Below are 24,150 nucleotides of genomic sequence, written 5' to 3' on the forward strand. Positions count from 1 at the left end.
TCTGTGCCTCTTCCTTTCTTTGTAAGATGGGGCTAATAAGAATATCCACTTCACAGAGATAATGTGAGAATTAAACAAAAGTATATGGAATTCAGGGAATAATGCTGAGTATGTGATAAGGCCTTAATACGTGTTTGCTGTTGCTTTTATTTTTATTTTTATTTTTAAGAATTAGAAGAATCAGTTTTTTTCCTTCCTATGAATTTCTTTTAATTTCATTTTTCAATTACAATTGACATTCTGTATTATATTAGTTTCATGTGTACAGCACAGTAGTCATTTATATAACTTAGAAAGTGATCTGCCCATAAGTCTTGTACCCACCTGACATCACGTATAGTTATTATAGTATTATCGACTGTATTTCCTATGCTGTACTTTACATCCTTGCGACTATTTTGTAATTGCCAATTTTTACTTCTTAATCATTCACTTTTTTACCAAGTCCCCTAACCCCCCTCCCATCTGGCAACCATCGGTTTATTCTCTGTATCTATAAGTTTGCTTCTGTTTTGTTTGTTCGTTTATTTTGTTTTTTAGATTCCACATAAAAAACAAATGAAATCATATGCTATTTGTCTTTGACTTATTTCACTTAGCATAATACCCTCTAGGTCCATCCATGTTGTCACAAATGGTAAGATTTCATTCTTTTTTATGACTGAGTAATATTCCAGAGTGTGTGTGTGTGTGTGTGTGTATGTGTGTATAGACCACCTCTATATATATATAGACCACCTCTTCTTTATCCAGTTGTCTATCAATCGACACTTAGGTTGTTTCCATTTCTTTGCTATTGTAAATAATCTGCACTAAACATAGGGATGCATATGTCTTTTAAATAGTGTTTTGATTCACTTTTTAATATACACCAACTGCAAAGAACCCTAGGAGACATTTTCTTTCATTCTTGTTTTATTTTTTTCCTTAAGAGTTAAGGAGTCTGACCCATGTATTCTAGATCCTTAAATATGAAATAAAATGACTAACTTTACTGACTACTTTGCCATTTTACCTTAGGAAATGCTTTAAGTAATAAGAAAGGCTGTTGTGTTTTGTCTTTTACAGAATTCCTAGAGTGAAGGAAAATGATGAATAGGATTTTTAAGTAGTTTAAACTATTCACATAAATTTTATGAAATAAAAGATCATGGTGAGATCCTTTTAAACTAAACAGGTAGAGTCTCTAGGATTATAGATTTCTAATAAAGGAAAAAAGTGCTGACCAAAGAAAAGATGTGTCTCATTATATGACTATCTGACTAGTTGCCCATCTTCTCACTCTACCTGTAGTCCTGCTCCTTTACCCTCAGTCTTTTCCAACTGGGACCTCCCTCATTTCACAAGAATCCTTACTCCAAACATTCCTCTTCTCTGGAAGCACCTCATATGTCAAAGTTGAGGACATGTTTGGGCCATGCTTTCTTCTCATACTTAATGCCCAATATTGTCTTCCTTCCTGCAGCATGGAGCAGATTGCAATCTCACTGTCTGTCTTAGAGCCCTCTGCTTGGTATCTTTTTTTCTTCCAATACTCCTCATCTTACCTAAACACTTCGCTACCAGTCACCTTATTCTTAAATCCCAGCCTTTTCACAGGACATTTACTTTCAATTCATTCATAGCTCTTACAGCTATTTGCGGTTATTATATATGAGTTCATGTGGGTAAGGAAAGTGCATTCAAAACAGAGGAAGTACCTAGTGCCAAGGCCCCCAGGCAGGAGAGCATGTATGTTGACCTTAAGGAACTGCAAGAAAATGATGTAGTTGCTAGAGTGGGGAGAGGAGAGGGAGGGCCATGGGAGAGGCTTTTATGGAGATGGGGGTGGGATCAGATCATGTAAGATCTTGTCAGTCACTGCTCTTCATGCCCTGACTGTTAGTTACCAGATCCGCCTTGGCAAGAAAGAGTTGTACAGACAAAAGCCTCTGACATAGTATGCAGGAATGTTCTTTCTCTTGATTGGGTTGCTAAGCTTAGAACTAACAGTTAAGGGTAGCTGAATTTCTTGATTACTTAATGTCTACTATATTAGAGGTCCTGAAAAATGTTACTTTTATATTGGTCTGCTCCCTGCTCTGGAGTATGAGTTCATTATTTACTTTTACGAAATTAGCTTCAGAAATACCTTAGTATTTATCAGATCCTATAAAACACATAATTAGGAAAGTATTTAAAATGATCTTATTTTACTACTGGTAAAACTTTAATAAATCGAGCAAATAATATTTCAAAAATTAATGTATATAAAAACATTTTATTTAAGTTAAAAATATTTATTATGATTGTTAACCATTTGAACCATTTTTAAGTGTGCAGATCAGTGACATTAAGTATGTTCACATTGCTATGTAACCATCACCACCATTTCTAGAACTTTTTTCATATTGCAAAATTGAAACTCTGTACTTGTTAAATAACTCCCCATTTCCTCTTCCCCTCATCTTCTAGCAACCACCATTCTACTTTCTGTCTCTATGGATATGACTATTCTAGGTATATCATATAGATGAAGTCATTTAGTATGTGTCCTTTTATTTTACTTAGCTGGCTTATTTCATGTAGCATAATGCTCTTTTTAAAGGCTGAATAATATTCCTTAATATTTTATTATCTGTAGATGGACACTTGGGTTGCTTCTACCTTGGGGTTATTATGAATAATGTTTCCGTGAACATGGCTATCCAAATATCTCTTTAAGACCATGCTTTGAATTCTTTTGGGTCTATACACAGAAATGGAATTGCTGGATCACACATAGTAATTCTGTTTTTAATTTTTTGAGGAACTTCTATACTGTTTTTCATAGTGGCTGCAACATTTTACATTGCTGTTAATAGTGCACAAGGCTCAAATTTCTTCAAAATTTTTCTAATTTCTCTTTGCCTACACTTATTTCTTTTTTTTTCCTTTCTTTCTTTCTTTCTTTCTTTTTTTTTTTTTTTTTTGATAGTAGCCATCCTAATAAGTGTGAGATGGTATCTCATTGTGCTTTTGATTTGCAGTTCCCTAATGATTAATGGTGTTCAGTGTCTTTTCATGTGCTTATGGGCCATTTGTATATTTTCCTTAGGAAAACGTCTACTTAAGTCCTTTGCCCTTTTATAATCAGGTTGTTTATTTTTTGTTGAATTTTTGGGATTCTATATATAGTTTAGATATTAATCCCTTATCAGAAACATAATTTGCAAATATTTCCTCCTATTCTGTGTGTTGCTGTTTTGCTCTACTGATAGTATTTTTTGATGAACAAAAGTTTAATTTTTTTGAGGTCCAATTTGGCTATTTTGTTGTTGTCTGTGCTTTTGGAGTTGTATCTAAAAAATATTGCCAAATCCAGTGTCACCAGCTTTCTCTATGTTTTCTTATAAGAGTTTCACATTTTTTAAAATTTTTTACAGGGTTGAACTTTGGAGAGAACCAAGCAAATCCTTGGGCATCAGCATTGTTGGTGGACGAGGGATGGGGAGTCGTCTAAGCAACGGTGAAGTGATGAGGGGCATTTTCATCAAACATGTTCTTGAAGATAGTCCAGCTGGCAAAAATGGAACTTTGAAACCTGGAGATAGAATAGTAGAGGTACCCTTCAGTGAGCTCTCTGTGCTAAAATTTTTTACCTGTTCTGTCCTCTTTACCACGAAAATCACCATCTTTATACTGGTTACTGGACCCAACATTAGAGTAAAATATGTTTGTGGTTAAAGCATTTCTTTCTTATTTGTTTCTTTTCATCCATAATTGTTCTCTCAATATATGGTGACAGGTTATATATCTGGATGTAAAGACCGATGTTTGAAGGTATAACTAACCATTTTAAAAAACATTGGCACTGAGATAAAATAATTAAATTCTGGTTAAAAGAACAAAGCAGAGTTCTTGGGGAAATAATTGAATTATTTAAAATATATATATATATATATATATACATGCAAAATGTATACATCATAATTAATTTCTCCAATGAAATTTTATTTCAAGAAATACTTAATCATTATCATTTCATTGTAAACTTCGTTTAATGAGATTTTCTTCCAAGTGAGTCTTTTCGTAAAATCTTTTATGCTAAGATCTTAATTACCTTTCACATAAATGCCCTCCACCCCTAGTCCAAGCTCAGATTTCCCTCCTTTATCTCAGTGCTGAGCCCATTCATCCATCAATGAGGACTGTGTGTGTGTGCGTGCACACGTGCATGTGTGTACACATATGTGTATTTTGTTACATATGAGAGAGAAGCATTTGGTCAAATTGTACCTAATTGCTTAATTCAAATCAAAGTTTAATGTTTTAAATAGACTTATCTCACGAGACACTCACTCATTTACTTGACAAATATTCCTGGAACAGCTGTTGCATTCCAGGTGCTATAACAGGCTCTGAGCATCCTACAGTAAACAAGGCACTGTGCCTGCCTGTCAAGTCAGACAGACTTGACAAGTAATCAGGTCACTTCAGAGCAGTGTGAAAATTATTTGATCAGGATAAGCATAGTTTTATTTAAGAGGGTAGAAGAAGGGGTTCCTGACCCAGATTTGTTGAGTTGTCAAGATTTATAGAGTAGACTAAAAAAGACAACTTCCAAAAAGAAACTGATCGCTTTATTACTATAATGATGGTTATATTTACTTCATACAATTGATTGTTTCTCATTTTCTAAATCCATATAAATTATGCATTCAAATAAATGCCTTAATTGTGTAGAAGATTATAACTTAACCATGATTTAAAAATGAGCATTTTGGGGATTTATTTACTTATTGCTTTGTTGATCGATTGTTACTGAGAGCTGAAGAAAGAAGAAGATTGAGACTTGTGAGAAAGCAAGGGCCATATATGTTTTTTTACCTCTGACCATTTATAAGGAAGAATGATGGGCTTTTTCTCTTTTCCTGCATCCTTATCTTTCATTAGATGAAATCTTAGCCTTTTTTTAAAGAACTATTTTTGAGTACTATCTAAAATTTCCATTTTTAAATTATCACAAGGCAGTTTATGGATACTTCACTGCCGAATACTTTCGATCTAAGTAGAAAAGGTAAAATATATTTATAATTATTTCTAGAAAGAATTGATCATAGTTTGCACCAAAATGTTGTCTAAATGTATTAAGAATGTTAAAATATCTCTTTCAAATTGAAAAGGATTTTTTCGTGATGTAAAATACTGTATGCCGTTTTAGCAATGGTTTGTTGAGTGCTGTTATGTTAAGGGGCTTTTCTGATAAATAAGAAAGCCTTAGGCCTCTATAATCCTGGGGATTCTGAAACAAATCTCTGCTAAGAATTTCTAAAAATGTTGTAGACTAGATCAGTAGAAACCTGCAAATGATTTCATTCTAAGAATAGAGTTCTTTGGACTTGAGCAAAGATATTTAAATGTCTTGTTAAATTTTCCCATTAATGGAATATAGAGTACACATGGATACTAACTTTTATTCTACAAAAAGTTAAAAGCCATTTTTAATATGCACTGAAAGAGACATTGTTATGTCATCTAAGTATCAACCCGAGGGAGATTTTCAATTAAATGTACATAATTCTTTTAAAGGTGATAATGTTCTATGCAGAGATCTAATAATTTTCTTTTCCAGAATTATGTCCACACTAATTTTGCTATTTTGTTGTATATGCCATATTGTGGTAATTGGAAATGATAAAATGATAATAGTGTCCTAAAGTTTTCTGACAGGATTAGCATTTGGCCTTTAAAAGTATTTTCTTTGCTATTCATATAATATATAAATTGAGCTAATCATCACCCAGGCAAGCCATAGTCTATAAATGATTATAAAATAACTTTCATTTCCAAGCTATTTATATAAGAATTACTAACAAATAAAACAACTTCTTGACTTCCAACTCCTGTCATGTCTACTGCAAACAATTTTTCCAAAACTAACCTTATCATAACCTTATATTTCTGAATGTCAAAATTTTGCTTTTAACTTCAAGCTTCCCTGTACAGAGAGAAATACACAAATCATCACCCACCCAACTTCCCAAACCACTCTATGATGAATTAGAAAAATAATTGTGCAGTGCCTTTCATAATGAAGAAAGTGCTACTAGGCAGTTCCCTTATACTATTTCTTTAATGATGCTGATTTATTAAAGGAACAACTCTGCAGTATAAGGAAAGCAAAGGTAGAGCTTTCATTCTAATTGATTATAATTTCAGTTATTGTTGGAGACAGAAATTTGTGTCTACAACAAGGGACCATGTGTCTGCCAGACAGATTAAAAGTTCTGGAGCCTCACAAGTAGTTTCAATTATTTTTGATTCTGAAACATTTTCCAGGGGCCTCATCCACGATCCTTAGAACTCCAGATCCACAAATTATTCTGTTGTTCTATAGATGCTTGAAATGTTAAGCTGAGGCCTTCCATTGCAGGTGGATGGAATGGACCTCAGAGATGCAAGCCACGAACAAGCTGTGGAAGCCATTCGGAAAGCAGGCAACCCTGTAGTCTTTATGGTACAGAGCATTATAAACAGACCAAGGGTAAGCGAACACAGAGGGCAAGGTAGGCATATCCAAACAGTGTTCAACTTGGAATCTAATGTATCAAGGGCCAAGTTGTCTCTGAGAGCAAAATACCTAGTCTTGGAATTTCAGGAGACATTAAAAAGTTTGTTTTGCTTGTTTTTTGAATTGAGTTTTCCTGGAAATCTCTTCCACTGTGTTTGATAAACACTTGAAGTCTGTTGAAAACACAGAAGTAGGATCCATTCATGATCAGTGGTATCTAGATGGATAATTATTAGTATTCATTATAGTTACAAAGTATGTAAGTTGTTAAGAGGAGTGTGATGTAGTTTTTCAGGGTGATAGTCTGTTACCTCGAGTGGAGTCCTTTAGAAGCCAGAGAGGTTACATTTTCTTAAAAAATTCTCTAGTCTGAATTTTCAGCTTATGCAGTCCCATGATCTGTGAATGATCTTTAAGGCATCTGTATATCCCTCTGAACATTAAATTTCTACATGGTAGGTTTTAAGTTGTATGTTTCTATACTAGTGCTTTTGTAACTGCTGTTTCCCAGCCCCATTCACTGTATTAGCACTTCATTGCTCTATAGTCTCTGATGGATAGAAACCTACTGACCTGTTTTATCATCAGTCATCACAGGTGCAGTGGCTTTAAAAAAATATTTTAGAAAGTATAAGTATATTTAGTGAATGTTGTTGATGGAACAGATACTACATGGGGCTTTGTGTATTTGGCATGCCCTAATATTGCTGAAGATGAAAATTATGCCAAGAGGTTTTTTTCTGTTCCTTCTTTATGCCTCAGTAAAAACTGTATATATTTTATATTATACATATATATGTAATTTTTTTAAATGTGCAACAGTGCTGAAATATATTTGAGCCCTGCACCCCTTTGAAAGTCCTTCAGAAACATACATGTTCACTGAAAAGTTTGCATACTATTTCAGGAGTATTCTAGATGTCCTGAAGCTGATAGGGAAGTTCACTTCTGGATTTAAGTTTAGAATTCTTGATATACTGATTCTCTTTGAAATACCTGCTTACTAGCTTTTAGGGTTGGTTGTCTTTAAAAGGAAAATTTCAACATATGTGAAGAAAGTTACAAGAATTAGCTAAAACTTAAAAATATGTAATTCTGTATATAAAATACATTTAATATAAATTTTTAAATTTAATAATTAAGGATATCAATGCCCAAAAGATGGAAAGAAAGTAGCAGACAGCTCTGTAGATGAGATCAGTAAAAGTAACTTGTCAATATTCTGTGCCATGGAATAAAAGTGACTAAATTTATCCTTTTGGTCCTTCCTTTTGTTGTCAAGACAGGTGTAGCTCTGCTGTGGGTTTACTGTAAGAAATGAATTTAGTAGTTCTTAATGCAAGCAGTTATCTTCACATCTGCAGTTTTTAATCATTCAGTTGTTTATTGTTACATAATAATTATTCATTCAGATGAGAAAATCTGCCAAATGGTAGGGCTGCATCATACTGCATTCTTTTCAAATGCTATTCAGTTTGTTTAAATAACTATAAATCTTTCTACATTTGTTTCCATTTGTTGTGTTAAACATAGGCACAGAATGATAATGTTGGTAAATGGCTATTTAAGTTAAGTTAAAGCTATTTTTCTTTGTGTGGCAGGGTTTTATTCCTTTTTTGTTTTATTTTTAATTTCCAACTTTTATATCATTTAAGACAATACTGTAAACTGCTGAATAGGATTCTCAGCATTACTTTTTAAAAACTTAAACTACAAACATTTCTTTCAGTGCCAGTCACATTTTCTAATGAGCTAGGAAGATTTTTTTTTATGCACCTGGAAAATATTCCTATTTTATTATCTGAGATATAATAATGCTTGATTTAATAGCAGTTATTCCAGGGTAAATCTTGCTTAGAATGACATGTTTACTCCAGTTACAAGTGACAGAATTCAGGACATGCTACCCCTGAATATGGCGCCCTGGCATACTGAATACTTTAAGCTAATGGAATTTGAGAAAAAGCAGCTGCTGGAAGGACTCTAACCTCCTCCTTCTCCCCTGAAGTAGGTCTTAGGACCCTCATTAAGAGGTGCCCTCCCTATACCTGAAGGAAAGTAGCATCTTTATCTCCAATGATGGAGACATGCTGAGAGGAATCTGAATGAACTGGATTTGCTAATTCCTCCCAGTTCACTACATTTGGCTCATGTTCTTTTTTTCTCTCATATTTTCCATGACTCTCTACTCACTCTTCATCTGACAGTATAAAAACAATCAGGATGAACCATTTCTTCTGGTCTCCATTTCCTCGGGATGGCTCTGTGTCACATAAAACTTAAATCAATATGTATACTTTTCTCTTGTTAATCTGTTTCTTATTACAAAGATCCAGCTGAGAACTTAAGATGGATAGAGGGAATTTATTTTTTCTTCTCTGCCTGTACATTTTACTTTGGAAAGTTAGAATTAATTTTCATTTAAAATAAAACATACTTTGTAGTCAATGATTTACTTCTCTATGGAGATAAATCTAGTCTCCCATAAACTAAAAGAAAAAAAAAAATCACAGATACATGAGTCTCTTAATGATAAATGTTTTATGTATGGATGTAAGAAAGTTTTAAGAAAATTTTATACATGGGCAGAAAAGACAGTCCGTCTCTTTGGCTCTTAGACTGTTCAAGAATCAGAACTTCCCAGAACTAGCCCTGATAATTCCACCAGTATGACACTCACAGAATTCATTCTGACTACATTGTCAGAGCAAAGGGTGGGCCCCATTAACATGGGCCAGAGAATGTTTTTGTCTTTCCTGTACTGCTTCTTAGTTAATAACATTTCTGTTTTTATCAGCCTTTGGAACTGATAAAACAGAAGTTGTGTCATTGATTTTTTAATGAGAAATATAGTCTGTTTCTATAAATCTTTCTTTAATGATAGAGTAATCTACCACTTTGTTTGTTGTGCTCATGCTGTACTTTTATACTCTGCTCTCAGGGCCAAATTCTAATCCTATAAGAGCTGGAAATTTATTAAAAAAATGAAAGCAAAACAAAAAACTAGAGCTCTTTCAATATTCCATTTCTTGCCTTTATGTTTTTGTTTTATATTATTCTACAGAATTATAAAGGAAATGCAAAACCTAAAAAATCCATGTATGAGGATTAGAAATAATCTCCACCTTCTGTAGTGTTTTTTCCAGTATATGTTTTTAATCTCTGCTTAGTCATTTCTTCCACCTTAATAAATGATCACGTTCCTTGGCATTTGTGATCTCTTTTGTAAAGCAGGAGTTGACATTTTAAACTGAAAAGTTGAGATGAACAGAAATGTCATTGTGCCCATTTCTTTTTCCCGTCTTCCTTCTGTAGGAAAAACATTGCAAGAAGAGCAGATTGAAAGGGTAATGTGGCATAAGCGTTAGTACAGGCGTACTGAGTGAGGATAGAGTCTTTCCAGAGTGTTCTCCCATACAGAGTGGTGTCACATGACAGCTTCTCTCTACTCTTGATGCTTGCCAGTAGAGCTTCTTTTTTTTTTTTTATAGAGAAAAGTAACACAAACATTTAATTGGAGCCAAAATGAATTTTAAATGTCTGCAATTTCCCCTGAAAGATACAGTCAATAAAAGAAAAAGATAGCGGGTATGAAGAAGAGAAGAATTTATTGTGTGTGCTAAGGAAATTACTTTTATTTTTTTCTTAAACTATGAAAATGCTAAATTATATTTGGCAGTCATCCTACCTTTAATATGTATATTCAAATCCAATAGTCCTAGCTCAGTATAGCACAGGCAAGCCACAAAACCTATGAGAAACGCTATAAGGCAGAACTTCAAATATTATCCAAAGCCTCAGAAATTCCCCAATAATGTGGGAACTTTTATAAGAAATTTAAAATATGTATATCAATGTTCCTACCTCCACAAAAAGTGGACAGAAATAGAGAATACCACTATACAATGGTTTATTTCTTTAAATCTTATTGATTTCATTTTTTAATTAAAAAATACTACTAATCTTAAGCAACCTTAATATCTAGTCAAAGTGTGAAAAGTTTCCCAAACTGGGAAACAAAGAAAAAGATTAATGAAGGTTACCAACAACCTAACAGACAAACATTTAATTTGTATTCTGGAACAAGTAGACTATTTTTTGTTGTACAGAAAAAGCATAATTTGCTTTTAAATGTACATTAAAAAAGCTTTTATGATTTTAATTTGAAACACGTTTACTGATATACATGGAACATATATTGATACATAAGTGGGCAAATTACATGTGCATCTCTCTGTGATAATGAAGACATTCAGTGAAAATAAATTTGAGATCCATTTGACAGACTCATGTCATGTGTGGTTTGTGGCCAGATTTAGATTCAGGTGTTGATTGAGATCACTAGAGGTAAACCTTTAGTTCTAGACTGTTTAATAGATGTTGTTATTAATTACTAGATCTGACAAGATCTAGTTTCACACAGTTATGTAAATCAGTAAGTACTTTGTTCTTAAAACTGAATTGTTTTGAATACATTTCTTTGCGCTCAGCGCCTCTTATGTTTCCTTTTAGAAATCCCCCTTGCCTTCTTTGCCGCACAACCTTTACCCTAAGTACAACTTCAGCAGCACTAACCCATTTGCTGATTCTCTGCAGTTCATCGCTGATAAGGTTGGATAATGCCCATTGTCTTGCCATTGCCTTTTGCAAATGTTTTGTTCTTTGTTACTGCTGTGCCTTTGTCCCAGTTTACTGTTTACTAAATTAGGGCAGAGGAAAAACAAAACAAAACTTGTGTTTAGAGACGGCATGCAAATCCTTTCTTAAGCACATTTTCTTGCCAGAGCATATCCATTTTTATAGCTGAAATTAGATGGCCCTTCTGAAGAGTAAAGGAGAATTATGAGTCAATGCTTTTACTGTATTTTGGTGTGAGTTAAATTTTCTGATATTTAAATTTTGTTAGTTGCCAAATGTATGAACTACTGTCACACATAATTTCTTTAAAAACTTGTATTGTGTTAACTCCTTCTCTGACTTATACAAGGTGATCTTAAATGCTCTCCTGTGAGTTAATCATGCCACTAATAATTTTGTACCTGCAGTAGTTTGTTGAATATTCATACAGTGTGTCCATGAAAATGCCTGAATCAGGAAACATGTAACTCTTTCAACATTTGTATATCTGTACTTGGCTAATCCTATATTCTGATGAAATTATAAGTCCAAAATTTAAACAAAAACTTTTAAGAGCTCATATACTATAATGTGATCATGAAAAGGAAGAAAGCTGTTAACAATTTGTTTCGGGAAGCATTTTATGAATATTCATTGAATTTTTGTGTTGTTGTAACATGGATAACCAAAGATGCTGTATCTGAAGGAATGTTTTCTATTACTGTAGGAATTACAGAATTCAAGTAGAATTATCTTCCGTTGTTCCCCAACTAACCCTTTTGCTCCCACACCATTTAAGGTTTGTCTTAGTGTGAAATTTTCGTAAGTATGTGTGTTACAGTGTGCTCTGTGTGTACATTATACTTGTGTGTGTACATGGCATGGAGTGTTTTCCAGTGCACTTTGCATTTTTGCCAGTGAACTAAACAATCTTTGTTAAAGAGTTATATTTTCATTAACAAATTTTAAGAAATGTCAGCAACAAGCTAATTTCATAATCTCAGTGAGAATGAGGGTTTTAAGGGTAATAAAATAGAACACCTCATTGCCCCTTCAGTAAATAAAGGCTTGTATTAGTTTTATGATTAATCAGTTATGTTAGGGGACCATTTTAGTTTACTCACAGTATGAAAATGTGCCTAAATAAGATCCTGAGCAGTTTTTAGACAAGCAGGTTTTGTTTGTTTGTTTTTAAAGAAAATAACAGCTCAGAAAAGTTATGCAGCAAGTAACATCTATGAAATTTGCATTCATAAATCTATTAGTTATATTTAAATCAGATTTTGTTCTACTTTTTAAAAGTGAAATGGGCTTAATTCATGCTTATTAACACTTTCCATTGTTACAGAGAAGTAATTTTTTTTTTATTTTAACCAGAAAAATTCTAAACTACATATTCCTTCCAAAATTAGTATGCTTAATGAAGCTTGATTCTAATCAAATGAGAGTTTTTGTTGTTGTTGTTGTTTTTTGTTCATTTTTATTTGAGAGTTTTATGGTACAGATTTTGGAAAGATAACAAACATGTTGTTTGCACTAGTAATTTTTGTCTGTTTGGCCAGTGGTGTGTAAACTGAATATTTTAATACAGTACATTTTGTGACTTGAAAATCTTTTGCCCCTAAGTCTCTATCGATCAACTTTCCTGTGATTGCCAGAAAAATTGTAATTCGTTGTTTATTACAGTTATTTTGAAATCCTAAAGTGCATTCTGAGTCATCAAAGAAAGATCACATTCAGTGCCATATAGTTTTAGTCTTAGGTATATTTTCTGGAATTCTGATTCTTGACACCAATTAATAATTCCTAAGTATTTGTGCATGCCTGTCATTTAGCATGTTCTATAAGAAGTTATCTTTTAAATCCCAGTCTTTCATCCAGATACACACATATAAAATGGGATATATCAGATGGATATTTGTGTAGAATAAAAGTAAAATAAAGGACAGGAAAATGTAGGTTCAAAGCATCAGGGACAGTGTCATGCCAGGGTTAGAACTATAGCTGACTGTCTCTGACCCTTGAATTCGGTACTATCTTACTATAGAAATTGGAAGAGACCACATGGTATACAGAAAAGTGCATAGGATTGGATTAAGAATTAAACAAAAAGAAATCTGGTGCCACTGAGTGATTTTGAACAAAATCTTTCACTTCTCATAACTTCAGGTTATTAATCTGTAAAATGAAGAAAATGAACTCAGTGACTTATGGTCCTTAATACTTGTTTGATAATCTGTAATGTAAGAATTTTATGATACCAAGTCCTTTTTCTGAAATAGGACTTATGTGACAGCAAGTATACCACACTTTGGGTTTATATGACCTATTGTCATATGTGTCATTTTCTCATTTACCTTGCGAGCTGTCTTTGCAAAGGTATGATAGTGTTGTCCCTTGAAACTAGCCCCTCAGATCTGAGTCTCCGTGCTCTGTGCTAACAAGCTGGCTTCCCAGTAGATGAACCTGCATGTGTAATGCTCATTTTCATGGATTTGTTGAGTAATTTGAAGAGAGGATTCAGCTAGCAATTAAAAAATTATTTATATATAATCTCACTAACAAGCTTTGAACTTCTTCAATTGTTTGATTAACTTGTTATTTTTTTTTTTACCTAGTTTCTTGGAAGACTTTTCTAGACCCCCCAAATCTTGCCCAGACTCCTGCACACTTACAATAACTTTTGAATGAAAATTTTTTCCCAGAAGGAAAAGCTTGTAGTTTATCATCCTAAACTATTTAAACCTTCAAATTAAATAGTTCATCACCTTAAAATACCAAATAACAATAACAGTTTAATGAATTGTGCTCTGAACATATCAGTTTGTTTTTGCAAACTTACCTGAATCCTGTCTACCATTATATACATATATATAATACACACACACACACACACACACACATATATATATATATCCATTATTATGTGTCAGATATTACAAAGTCAGGGTTTTTTTTGTTTTGTTTTTGACATTACTACTTTTTTCCCTTAACTTTTTCTTCCTAAGACTACACATACCCACTGCATTCTTCTTGTTCCCACAGGCACCCAGTCAGTCAGACTCAGAGCCAGAAAAGGCTCCATTGTGCAATGTGCCTCCACCCCCTCCTTCAGCATTTGCAGAAATGAGCGATGATCATGCACAGTTATCTGCAAGCAAAAGCTCAGAAGATGTGGACAAAGAGGATGAGTTTGGTTACAGCTGGAGTAAGTTGTCTTTTTGTAAAGCATTTAATTATAAGAGGTATTAAAATACCTCTGCATTTCTCGGGACGTATGCCCTGGATGACTAAGGATGTTTCAGCTTCAGTTATAAATACTGTAGTTTTGTGTTGGGGGGAAAAAGAAAAGTTTGTTTCGCTTGAGTACAGCACACATTCCGGAGGCATGAAGTCATTTTCCTCCCGTCCTTAAAGTCTGTGTTCCCGTTAAAGCCCACTTTGTCATTTCTATGAGAATTAAAGAGGGCACTCTCAAAAGCTAGTACTGGATCAGCCACATTGTGGTCTTGAACAAGTCATCACCTCTCTCTAGGCCTCAGATTCCTCATCGTTAAATTTGTTGTTGATATTTTGCCTTGAATTTTGGTATTTTCTGTACGAAGACGTTAACAGTGTAATTGTCGAGGTAAAAACTGTGGTCATTTGGCAAGTTGTTTAACCACCTCTAAGTTTTAGCCTGGTAGTGTATCTCTCTTTTTAAAATGCAGTTCTTACCTCTAGTTGCTAAGATGAAATTAGATAATATCTGAGGAGTGCGAAGCACAGTGAACGGTGATCATGAACAGTCGTCTGCCGGCAAAAGCTCATGCACAGGAAACTTTCAGAAGCAGCTTATTAGGGTCATTGGGGTGTCTGTTTTCCAAGGAAATAAACTATTTTATAGGGAAATATTAAAATTCAGCCAAAAGTTATAAATTTGTCAGTACTTTAAAAGGTCTCATTTAAAAAATATAATTATTTCCTTTAAGAAAGCTATGGCATATGCTTTTAGGAAATACAGAATGTAAAAATTGTGTTGCTAGATTTGAGAGGGATTCAGGAAATGGCAGTTTATGAAATTGATACAGTTAAGAATCAATATAGAATATATAATATCAGCCATATAATAACATTTTTAAAGAGATAATTTGTAAAGTTTACAGTTCTCAATTTATTTTCAATGAAATTAGAGTATACTGCTAATCCATCATGGTGGCCAGAATATACTCTGAGGAAAACATGAAATTGAATGTCTCAGGTACCTATTGTCGTGTCTCAAGCCACCCCAAAACTTAATGACTTAAGAAAGTAATTTATTATTAATCTATCAAGGTGCCGTAGTTGACTGGGTTTCCTTGAACTGGGCCCCCAAGATGGCTTGCTCACATGCCTGGCATTTGGCGTTGGTACTGGCTGATTGCTTATCTGAGCCTGTGGCACCTAACATTTGGCCTTGCATTCTCGGATTAAAGAATAAATGCTACCTCCTGAACATGTGAGATGGGAGATACAAATGGTCTATTTAGAACATGTGTCCGAAAGCTGGGACAGGTTCATCGATTTGTCCTCGCCTAAGGGCTCTGTGCATTAAGAAAACCCATTTCCTTTATTCTGGGTATATGGTCCAAGCAACATGATGTGACTGACACATAGTATAGATTTCTGTATAGGAGAAAAGCTTCCACTGACCAGTGAAGACAAATTCTCAGGAGTTTCTGTTCTTTAAATTAAATTTCTGTTTTAGTCCCAGTCTGAGAGTTTGCTAATGTGAATCACTCTTGGGCCTGATGACACCAGGTAAACCGATTAATTGGATTCTGTACTCTGCACCCTGCATATGAAGAAATTCCTTAAAATTTGGGTATTCCAGGATACCAGTTTTGATGCCCACGTAGCCAGTCTGTTTACTTTTTAACTGCCAAGAATTATTTTGGTACAAATAAAGTCCTTTCAAGGCTATTCTAAATAGCCTTCTATAGTAAAGCATATTTGGCTGTGAATTAACTCAATACCTACGATTTTGTTGTTGTGCGTAGAGAATATCAGAGAACGTTATGGAACGCTAATAGGCGAGCTACATATGATTGAACTGGAGAAAGGTCGTAGTGGTTTGGGTCTAAGTCTTGCTGGGAACAAAGACCGATCCAGGATGAGTGTCTTTATAGTGGGGATTGATCCAAATGGAGCAGCTGGGAAAGATGGTCGATTGCAGATTGCAGATGAGCTTCTAGAGGTAAGTTCTTGTGTAAAGTGCTGAATTGACTTTCTCTCAATTGGTTGGTACAGTGGAATCATCAGTTTCCAGAAAATCCACCTGGGCCTCATATGGTGACGGAGGAAACGATCGCTTGCCTAATAATATAGATGCATTGCAGCAAATCTGGCTCTAAACCAAATCTCTACTAAGTAAAGCCCATGTTCTCATTAACTTCCATTAAAAGGTCATGACTGTGCAGTACCAGAAACAATTTTTGCCCCGAGACAGTAATAAAGATCACACTTCAAAAACATATTTTTGTGTGCTGCATTTTTAGGAGCTTTTGAAAAGCCAAGTGACCAATCACTTCCCAGTAATGAGACTGACCCACTGGACATTCTGGAAGCTAACTCCCTAATGGTAGAAGTGACAGATGTTGAGTGCATTGGGGTCAAGGTTAAGGATAAATAATGAAAAAAGTAACTCAGAAAAGTTTGCCAAACAAAATTAATTTGTGAATCATACTTCATATTGTTGAGAATTGTATTTGCTTGTTTTGTTTGTCCTTGCCTCCTATAAATTGGGATTTACCGTTTTTATATTGCCTTAAAAGTCTTCCTGGTACCTTGCGTGTTTCCCTATTGGCTAGGAAAGCTCAGTCAGCAATGGCAAAATGACTAGATGACTGGCAGTTTCCATTAGGTACTGTACTACGTAGGCACATTCTGTTGCCCAAATCCTGAATCTACTGGCATTGCTTCTCCCAGTGGCCTGTGCCTAGGGTTTGAGCTTTGAGACTAACTAGAAAATATAACAGTAGGGAATTTTCCAGGATGCTTCAAGCAGGTCACAAGTGCTTCCAGAGAGCCCGTGCTTTGAACAAAGCATACTGAAGCCCAGAGCCTGCTAGAAAATTCACTGTCTTCTCTCCTGCAGTCTGTCCAAATGGTGCCTCTTTAGTCCATAGAGATCAGACTATATGACATCATTTTAATGTTGGCTTTTAACATGAGGTTTTCTTTATTCACCATCAAATTCAGATTCATGTTCTAGAAAGGAAAATATATATAATACTTTAGAGGAAGAAAAATGTGCTTTGCATTAGCTAGATAGAATGATAAAATTTTACATAATTAGAATTCTGGGCTTAGTTAATGATATTTATTTCTCATAGATCAATGGTCAAATTTTGTATGGAAGAAGTCATCAAAATGCTTCATCAATCATTAAATGTGCCCCTTCTAAAGTAAAAATTATTTTTATCAGGTGAGTATTTTCCTTTTCTGCTTTACTAAATACTTTTTGTTAGGCTTTCAATTCTGAGTTCTTTTGAATAAAAATAAAACGTTTATAAACGTGTGACTGTTGTAGTTCCAGCTCTTTGGAGTTATAGAATTTTCTCTAGTCCCTTCTGAGTCTTCAAGTAAAAGAATGAAAATAATATGAACCATTATGGTATGATAAGTCAATGCATTTTCTTTTAGGAATAAAGATGCAGTGAGTCAGATGGCCGTATGTCCTGGAAATACAGTAGAACTTTCATCTTCACCCTCAGAAAATCTTCAAAATAAGGAGGTATGTAGCTTGTATCTGTTCCTCTGGGAAGATGTGATTGATATTAATTCAGCTAACAATGATAGAACCCTTATAAAGCTATCACGGATAAATAAATCATAGCCTTGGCCCCCACGAGTTTATGGCCAAATACAAGACACACTCATGTAAAAAGCATACCCCTTACATGGCTACTAGTTGGGCTTGCATAGGGAATAATGGAAGTAGAAGGAGAAGTGTCAGTTCTGCTTCTGAAGAGAGAGTGAGAATTAAGACTTTACAGAGAAGATTACATGTGAAATATATGTTGGAATTAGAAGATGTGGGGGCAAAAACATTATAAGCAGAGGGCATAGATTAAGGAATGGCATTGCGGTTTTGACAGATGCAGAAAATTGAAAATGTAGAATGTACTGAACAGTGGGAAATGGAATGGGGAGCTGGCGAAGAAAGGGTCACTGAGAAAAGATGTATATAGAGTCAGATCATGGGAATATAATGAAGATTTTTTCTTTGAGGCCACGTTGTTGGTAACTCAAATAATGAGAATGGTATTTCTAAAAACTTCCCTGGAAATAGTGCAGAGAAAATCAGAGGTTGCAGGGAAGAGAAGTTAAAGAGAGTAAAAATTATCAGAATAGTAATGCAGGAAAAAGATAATGAGGTCTGGAACTAATGCCAAAAAAAAAAAAGGAATTGGTTACATCAAATGTTTAGAATCCAAACTGACATTACTTCATCCCCAACTAAATGTATTCATTGAGGAAAAATGAGCAGTAGAGAATTTGTTTCCCAACAAATATTTATTGGATATCTGCCTTATACCAAGTACTGTTCTTTGGGCTGAGAACCGGCTGGTGAATGAAACAGATAAGATGTACAAGCCTTCCAGATGTCTTACTTGGTGACTTGATGGATGGCTGACTTTTACCAAAATAGAGATAATTAAAAGAAGAGATATTTATAAAAATAGAACACATCTATTTGAGGCAGTTTATGAATGAAGTAGAGGTATACTTTGGGACATTTGGTCTAGAGATTAGAACTAAATCCCCATAGGTGCAGAATTGGTATTTGTTAGTCATGGAAACATTTAGAGAGGAGAAGAGGGGCAAAGTCAGAATTATGTAATATCAACAGTAAGGAGGAAGGCTAAAACAGAGTGGTCAGAGATGATGAAGAAGAACCAGGCAGGCATGTTGCACAGCAGCTGAGGAGAACACATTTCAAGAAGTGTATATTCTGCAACCTTGAATGTTTCAAAGAGGTCAGACAAGATGAATAAAGAGAGTTCATTGGATTTGGTAATTAGGAGATTATTAGTGATTTTTGAGAAAGCGAGTGATGTGTAAGAAATTAGGTAAAAGCAGTGAACAGAATGAACAACAATTGAGTTTTTCTGTGGAAGTTATGTTTTGATTTAGAAGAGTTTTGGGTACGTGTGTAGGATGAATAGAATGAGTAGTAGGGAGCGAAAAGTTTAAAATTAGAGGAGCCACGATGATTAACAGTGAGAGAAGGCATAGAAACAGAAACACTCTTCCCTAAATGAGTATATAAACATTGGGCTTATCTATACATTAGATAGATGTATTAATCATTGTCTCATTTTTTTCAGTAAACTGAGTCATTGCATATAATGATGAACTGAAGCAAGTGGTTTTTCATGATTACGAAGGAGAAAATTTTATTTTCACATGAATTGTACCAAATATGTCCCTTAAGAAAATGGAGTATTTTAATAAATTTCAGATAAAACATTTGCTAGCTCCTAAATTTACTCGATGACTAATACAATAAAGAATAATGAATGGTACCTCTGCTGATGTTCAATGTTTCAGTAAATTTCACTGTTTGGTAGCTAGATTGCTACTAGATTTCATTATAGAGTAAACCCAAACAGTTTGAGAACCACTTTGTGTCTGTGCTCTAAAATAATTGCAGTCTAATCACACCTAGTATTTTGCAGAGAATATACTATTCATAAATGTTATAAAATGTTAAAATAGTAATAATGAATTACAGTATGTGAAATAATTTTAATTATGTAGCCTTTATATTTAAACAAACAAAACGCATAACATTCAGTTGCCTATTTTGCCATTTCTTTCCCCTCTGTCAGACTGAACCAAGTGTTACTACTTCCAGTGCAACTGTGGACCTCACTTTATTTAAAAATGTGCGACATCTGGAGCTTCCCAAGGTAAATCTGCTTTGAATTGGAGTGAAATAATATTAGTACCTTCACTTCAGTATTCTACTTCACTGGCTCTCAAAAGCGTAGTACCCAGACCTACAACATCGGCATACCTGGGGTCTTGTTAGTACAGATGCTTGGGCCCACCTTGACCTACTGAATGAGTAACTCTGGGGGTGAGCCTGAAGTCTGTGTTTTAGTAATCCTTTTTGGTGCTTCCAGTACCTGCTCAAGTGTGAGAACCACTATGCTAATTGATATTTTAACTGGGACCTAGCTTTTCCTGCCTTTATGGTATACAAAGGTATGAAATTTCATGGTCCCTCCTTTGATTTATTTACTAAGGTCCTGCTATGGGGGAAATAAAAAGAATAAAGAAACAGAAGTTATGGTTTATTTTTTTCTTTCATAAAAATGAAAGCTCAGAAAACTAGAAGTTTCACTGGTAGACATTAGTGAGGTATTTGCTTTTGAAAAGATCTGAACCTTAGGTTCAGATGACCACTTTAAGAGGTGTTTTGCTGTATAGAAATCTATAAATGCTTTCAGGTGCTCGAGACTCATGCTAGACTGCAGGTGGACAGCGGATGAACAAGAGGGTAGCAGAAAGAGCAGTGAGGTGCTCTGAGAGAAGAAGGGAGGTGGGGTGGGAGGATGGGAGGGTATTTACATGCAGTGCTACTAGAGGCAGGCAGTCTGTCTGGATTGAATCCTTGCTTCATCAGGTACATACTCGACACACTGATCTTCCTTTGCCTCAGTTTTCTCACCTGTGAACTGGAGATGTTAATACGATCTTTAATATAGGTAATTGTAAAGATTAAGTGAGTTGTTTATAAAGTGGTTGTCATAATGCCTGGCACATCGTCAGACTGTTAAGCATTTAGAAGGAAAAAAATACTGTGACTTTATTGATTTGGTTTCTTTTTTCACAACAGATGACTCTATACATACATTTAAGAAAAGTCCTTCTTATGGGCAATTTGTCTTGTATGCAGAGGAGAAAGACCGAAGTCGTTAAAGCCTTTTGCCTTTTCTTCCAAGAAGTTCATACACTTCAGTTCAAGAGTCTTCCTTTCTATTGCCATTTAGGAGAATACCTTCCTCTTTCCCATGTTGATTTCAGGGCTGAGTTCCCTTTTCCTCCTAAATCTTGACGTCTGAGTTTATAGTATTTAATGGTGCAATTATTTCCCTATAATTTGTAAATTATGAAACATTTAAATATATGCTGGAGTCATTGTAACAAATGCTTTTTTTCAATCCCAGTTTATGCTTATCTTTAGAAAAGTCCAAAATCAGATAGTTTTTTTTTCTTGTATACTTTGATGGCATTGATGTAATTTATTTACCTAGGGTTTAGTAAGTACTTCAAAGATATAACAAGCGCCCGGGAAGTCTGGGGGGAATGAACTTCATAGACAGAATGAAGAACACTTCAGTGTTTGAGCGCATAGAGTTAAAGACAGACCTCCTGCGGGAGGTCAGTGCCCTGGCTTTGCAACTTACAGGCTGTTGTCTGTGACCCTGGGCAAGTTTATTAATCTGTACATAGTTTTCCCTCTTCCAGATGGAGATAATAATAGTACTTACCTGAAAGTTGTAGTGAGAATTGAATATATATTGTGAGAATTAAACATACATGTATTTAGAGTTAAGTACGTGGCACATGTAAAGTATTGCCTGTTGTTTTTATTATTGTTATAATTATTTGGAAAGAATAAGCTGCCTATAATTATTAGGAAAGAAAATTCTAATAAGAATAGGAATGTCCGATAGCTCTGTGGCACTGGTTTTCTCTAATGCTTTCTCTCCCTGCATTATGCCACCCAATTAAGGTATTCCGTAGATGTTTGCATCATCCTAATCCCATACTCAGAATTTTTTAAAGATTTCCATTTTCAAACCAGATAAATTCAAATTCCTTGGCCTGGCATTCAGCAGTGGGAATAGACAGAAGCTGGTTTTGTCTGACAGAAGCCCTTCTCACATCCTGAGTGATCTTCAATAAATCGCTTGGTCCCTAAATCCTATTGGTCCCCACTTTCCTCTTCTGTAAATGGGGCTGCCTGTATCAGGGTGTTTTGGAGGGAAAGGGGATTGTTTAAGCTAATAAGCAAATTTGCTTCATCCTACAGAAATAAAATAAAAGCTGGTCTCTGCCTTTAGTCTCCTGCTGATTTATTCAGCAGGCATCTGTTATGTGCACTTCCCTTTTCTCTAGAGGAATCCAAGAACTTGTAGAACTTCAGACTCTATTGCCCACAGAAAGCTTCCATTTATATGGAAATTTCAAACAAATCTAAAGCTCAAGTAACTGAAATGTCTTTATTAATAAAAAACCCTGGTGACTAAGGGAGAATATTTAAGAATCTTTTAAAATCAACTGACAGAAGAGGCCATTAACCATGATTTTAGGTGTGGGCTTTCTGAGCACCTAACTTCTTGGGGCCTCAGTTTACTTTCCTGTATGATTGGGGAAATGATAATACCTTTATATTAGAGATAATTATATAAGGATTAAATGAAATAATTTATATAAAGCACTTATCACAATGCAAGTTATTATTTTCATTAATATTTTGAACCACGAGATTCCGAATGCTTCACAGCATTCTTGAAAACTTTGAGAAAGCAGTTGCTTAAAATGACATGTTAAATTACACTTTGTTCTATAAGCCCATACACTCTGAAACCCATTATTAGTTACTCTTGGAACAAAACTCAAGAAAGCAAAGAAGGAGGAATTAATTATCCTTCTAACATTCATACCTCATCTGAAATCCTTTGTCATTTATCCTATCCTGTATTTTTAAAAAGTATGATTATTTGAAAAAATAATTCAGTGGTAAAGTCACGTGTGCGTGCATTGTGTCATTTAGCAACCCTGTAAGATTGCTCTTATTTTCCCCACTTTTAACAGTTTCCATAACTCAAAATAATAGGGCTAGAACTTAAACTCCAGTCTTCTACTTCCAAGTCCCATTTTCTGTTCCCTGTCACAGTTTGTGATTGGGCACCATTTACCTTTCTAAAACCCCTAATATTTCTTGTATAAATCATCTGTTCAAACTGACTTGAAACAATAGCCCGTGGAGATTATTTTGAGAATTCACCTCTCCTTACCTTTGCTTATATCACTTGGGATGTTCTTCTGCTTTTAGCTTATGTAAATTCTGCATAACTCAAGACCTAGCTTAATCTCATCTCTGTTTATTTTGAAATATTTCTTCAATATTCTGTCCTTTATGATACTTACTATTAGTGTCTGTCTTTATTGGTTGTTTAACCATGCACACCCAAGGGCATGTCTCTTGCAGTAAACTTACAAGTGGGAATATTTTCTGTACATCTAAATCACACATTTGTTGAGAGAAGTAACTCTTATACTTTCCGTTCCATAATCTTATATAGTATTGTGTATTATAGTACATTCTCAGTATGTTGAGGGCAGAAGATTGAATGAATGCTTACATGCAGTGTATGCACAAAGGAAAAGATGATATGATCAGGAGTCAGGAAGGAGAGAATAGTTTTTGTACTATTTCAAAATGGGAACTAAAGAAACAGATCATGTATAGTTCTGACTATTTAGAAACTGTCTTGACAGGTCATTTATTTTTCTTTTTAATCCATTTTTTAAGTGGGAAAAATATAAGTATAAACAAAAGTTTATAGTACCCACTGTACTAGTACTTTCCTGACTACAGTTAAGTGAATAGACAATAATAGAATCAGGTCTCAGAATTGAGTACATACAATCATTGTAGACATACAGCATTACTTATTCAAACAAATAGTTCTTAATAGTAATAGGAAACACCATTAATGTGGAAAATTCCAAATAGAGGGTCACTAAATTATTTACATTTTGGTATTGGCATTGGGATTTTGTCCATTTGGTAGCACATTGACCTTATTATTCATTAAGCCTGATTCTTTGACTGCTGGATTAGGGTTCAGGGTTTCAATATACTATCATGTTCACAGAATTTATCTAAAGTGAATTTGATTATAACCTGTGGAGTTATTAACAGAAGGAATGTGTGTATTAAAACAACCTTCTTGTCA

At 34.5% G+C, this 24,150-nt stretch overlaps 1 protein-coding gene across 1 annotated transcript in view; it reads left to right on the forward strand.

Annotated features, from left to right (window-relative positions):
• The window catches only part of MPDZ (multiple PDZ domain crumbs cell polarity complex component), a 126,477-nt gene that overhangs the window by 81,907 nt on the left and 20,420 nt on the right, over window positions 1-24,150 (forward strand). The window contains 8 exon segments of the mRNA XM_006918360.3: window positions 3,405-3,582; window positions 6,395-6,505; window positions 11,045-11,143; window positions 14,195-14,357; window positions 16,168-16,364; window positions 17,503-17,594; window positions 17,813-17,903; window positions 20,005-20,085. Coding sequence (XP_006918422.1) covers window positions 3,405-3,582; window positions 6,395-6,505; window positions 11,045-11,143; window positions 14,195-14,357; window positions 16,168-16,364; window positions 17,503-17,594; window positions 17,813-17,903; window positions 20,005-20,085 — 1,012 coding nt within the window.

This window comes from Pteropus alecto, unplaced genomic scaffold (genome assembly GCF_000325575.1).
Source record: "Pteropus alecto unplaced genomic scaffold, ASM32557v1 scaffold95, whole genome shotgun sequence".
Classification (NCBI taxonomy): domain Eukaryota; kingdom Metazoa; phylum Chordata; class Mammalia; order Chiroptera; family Pteropodidae; genus Pteropus; species Pteropus alecto.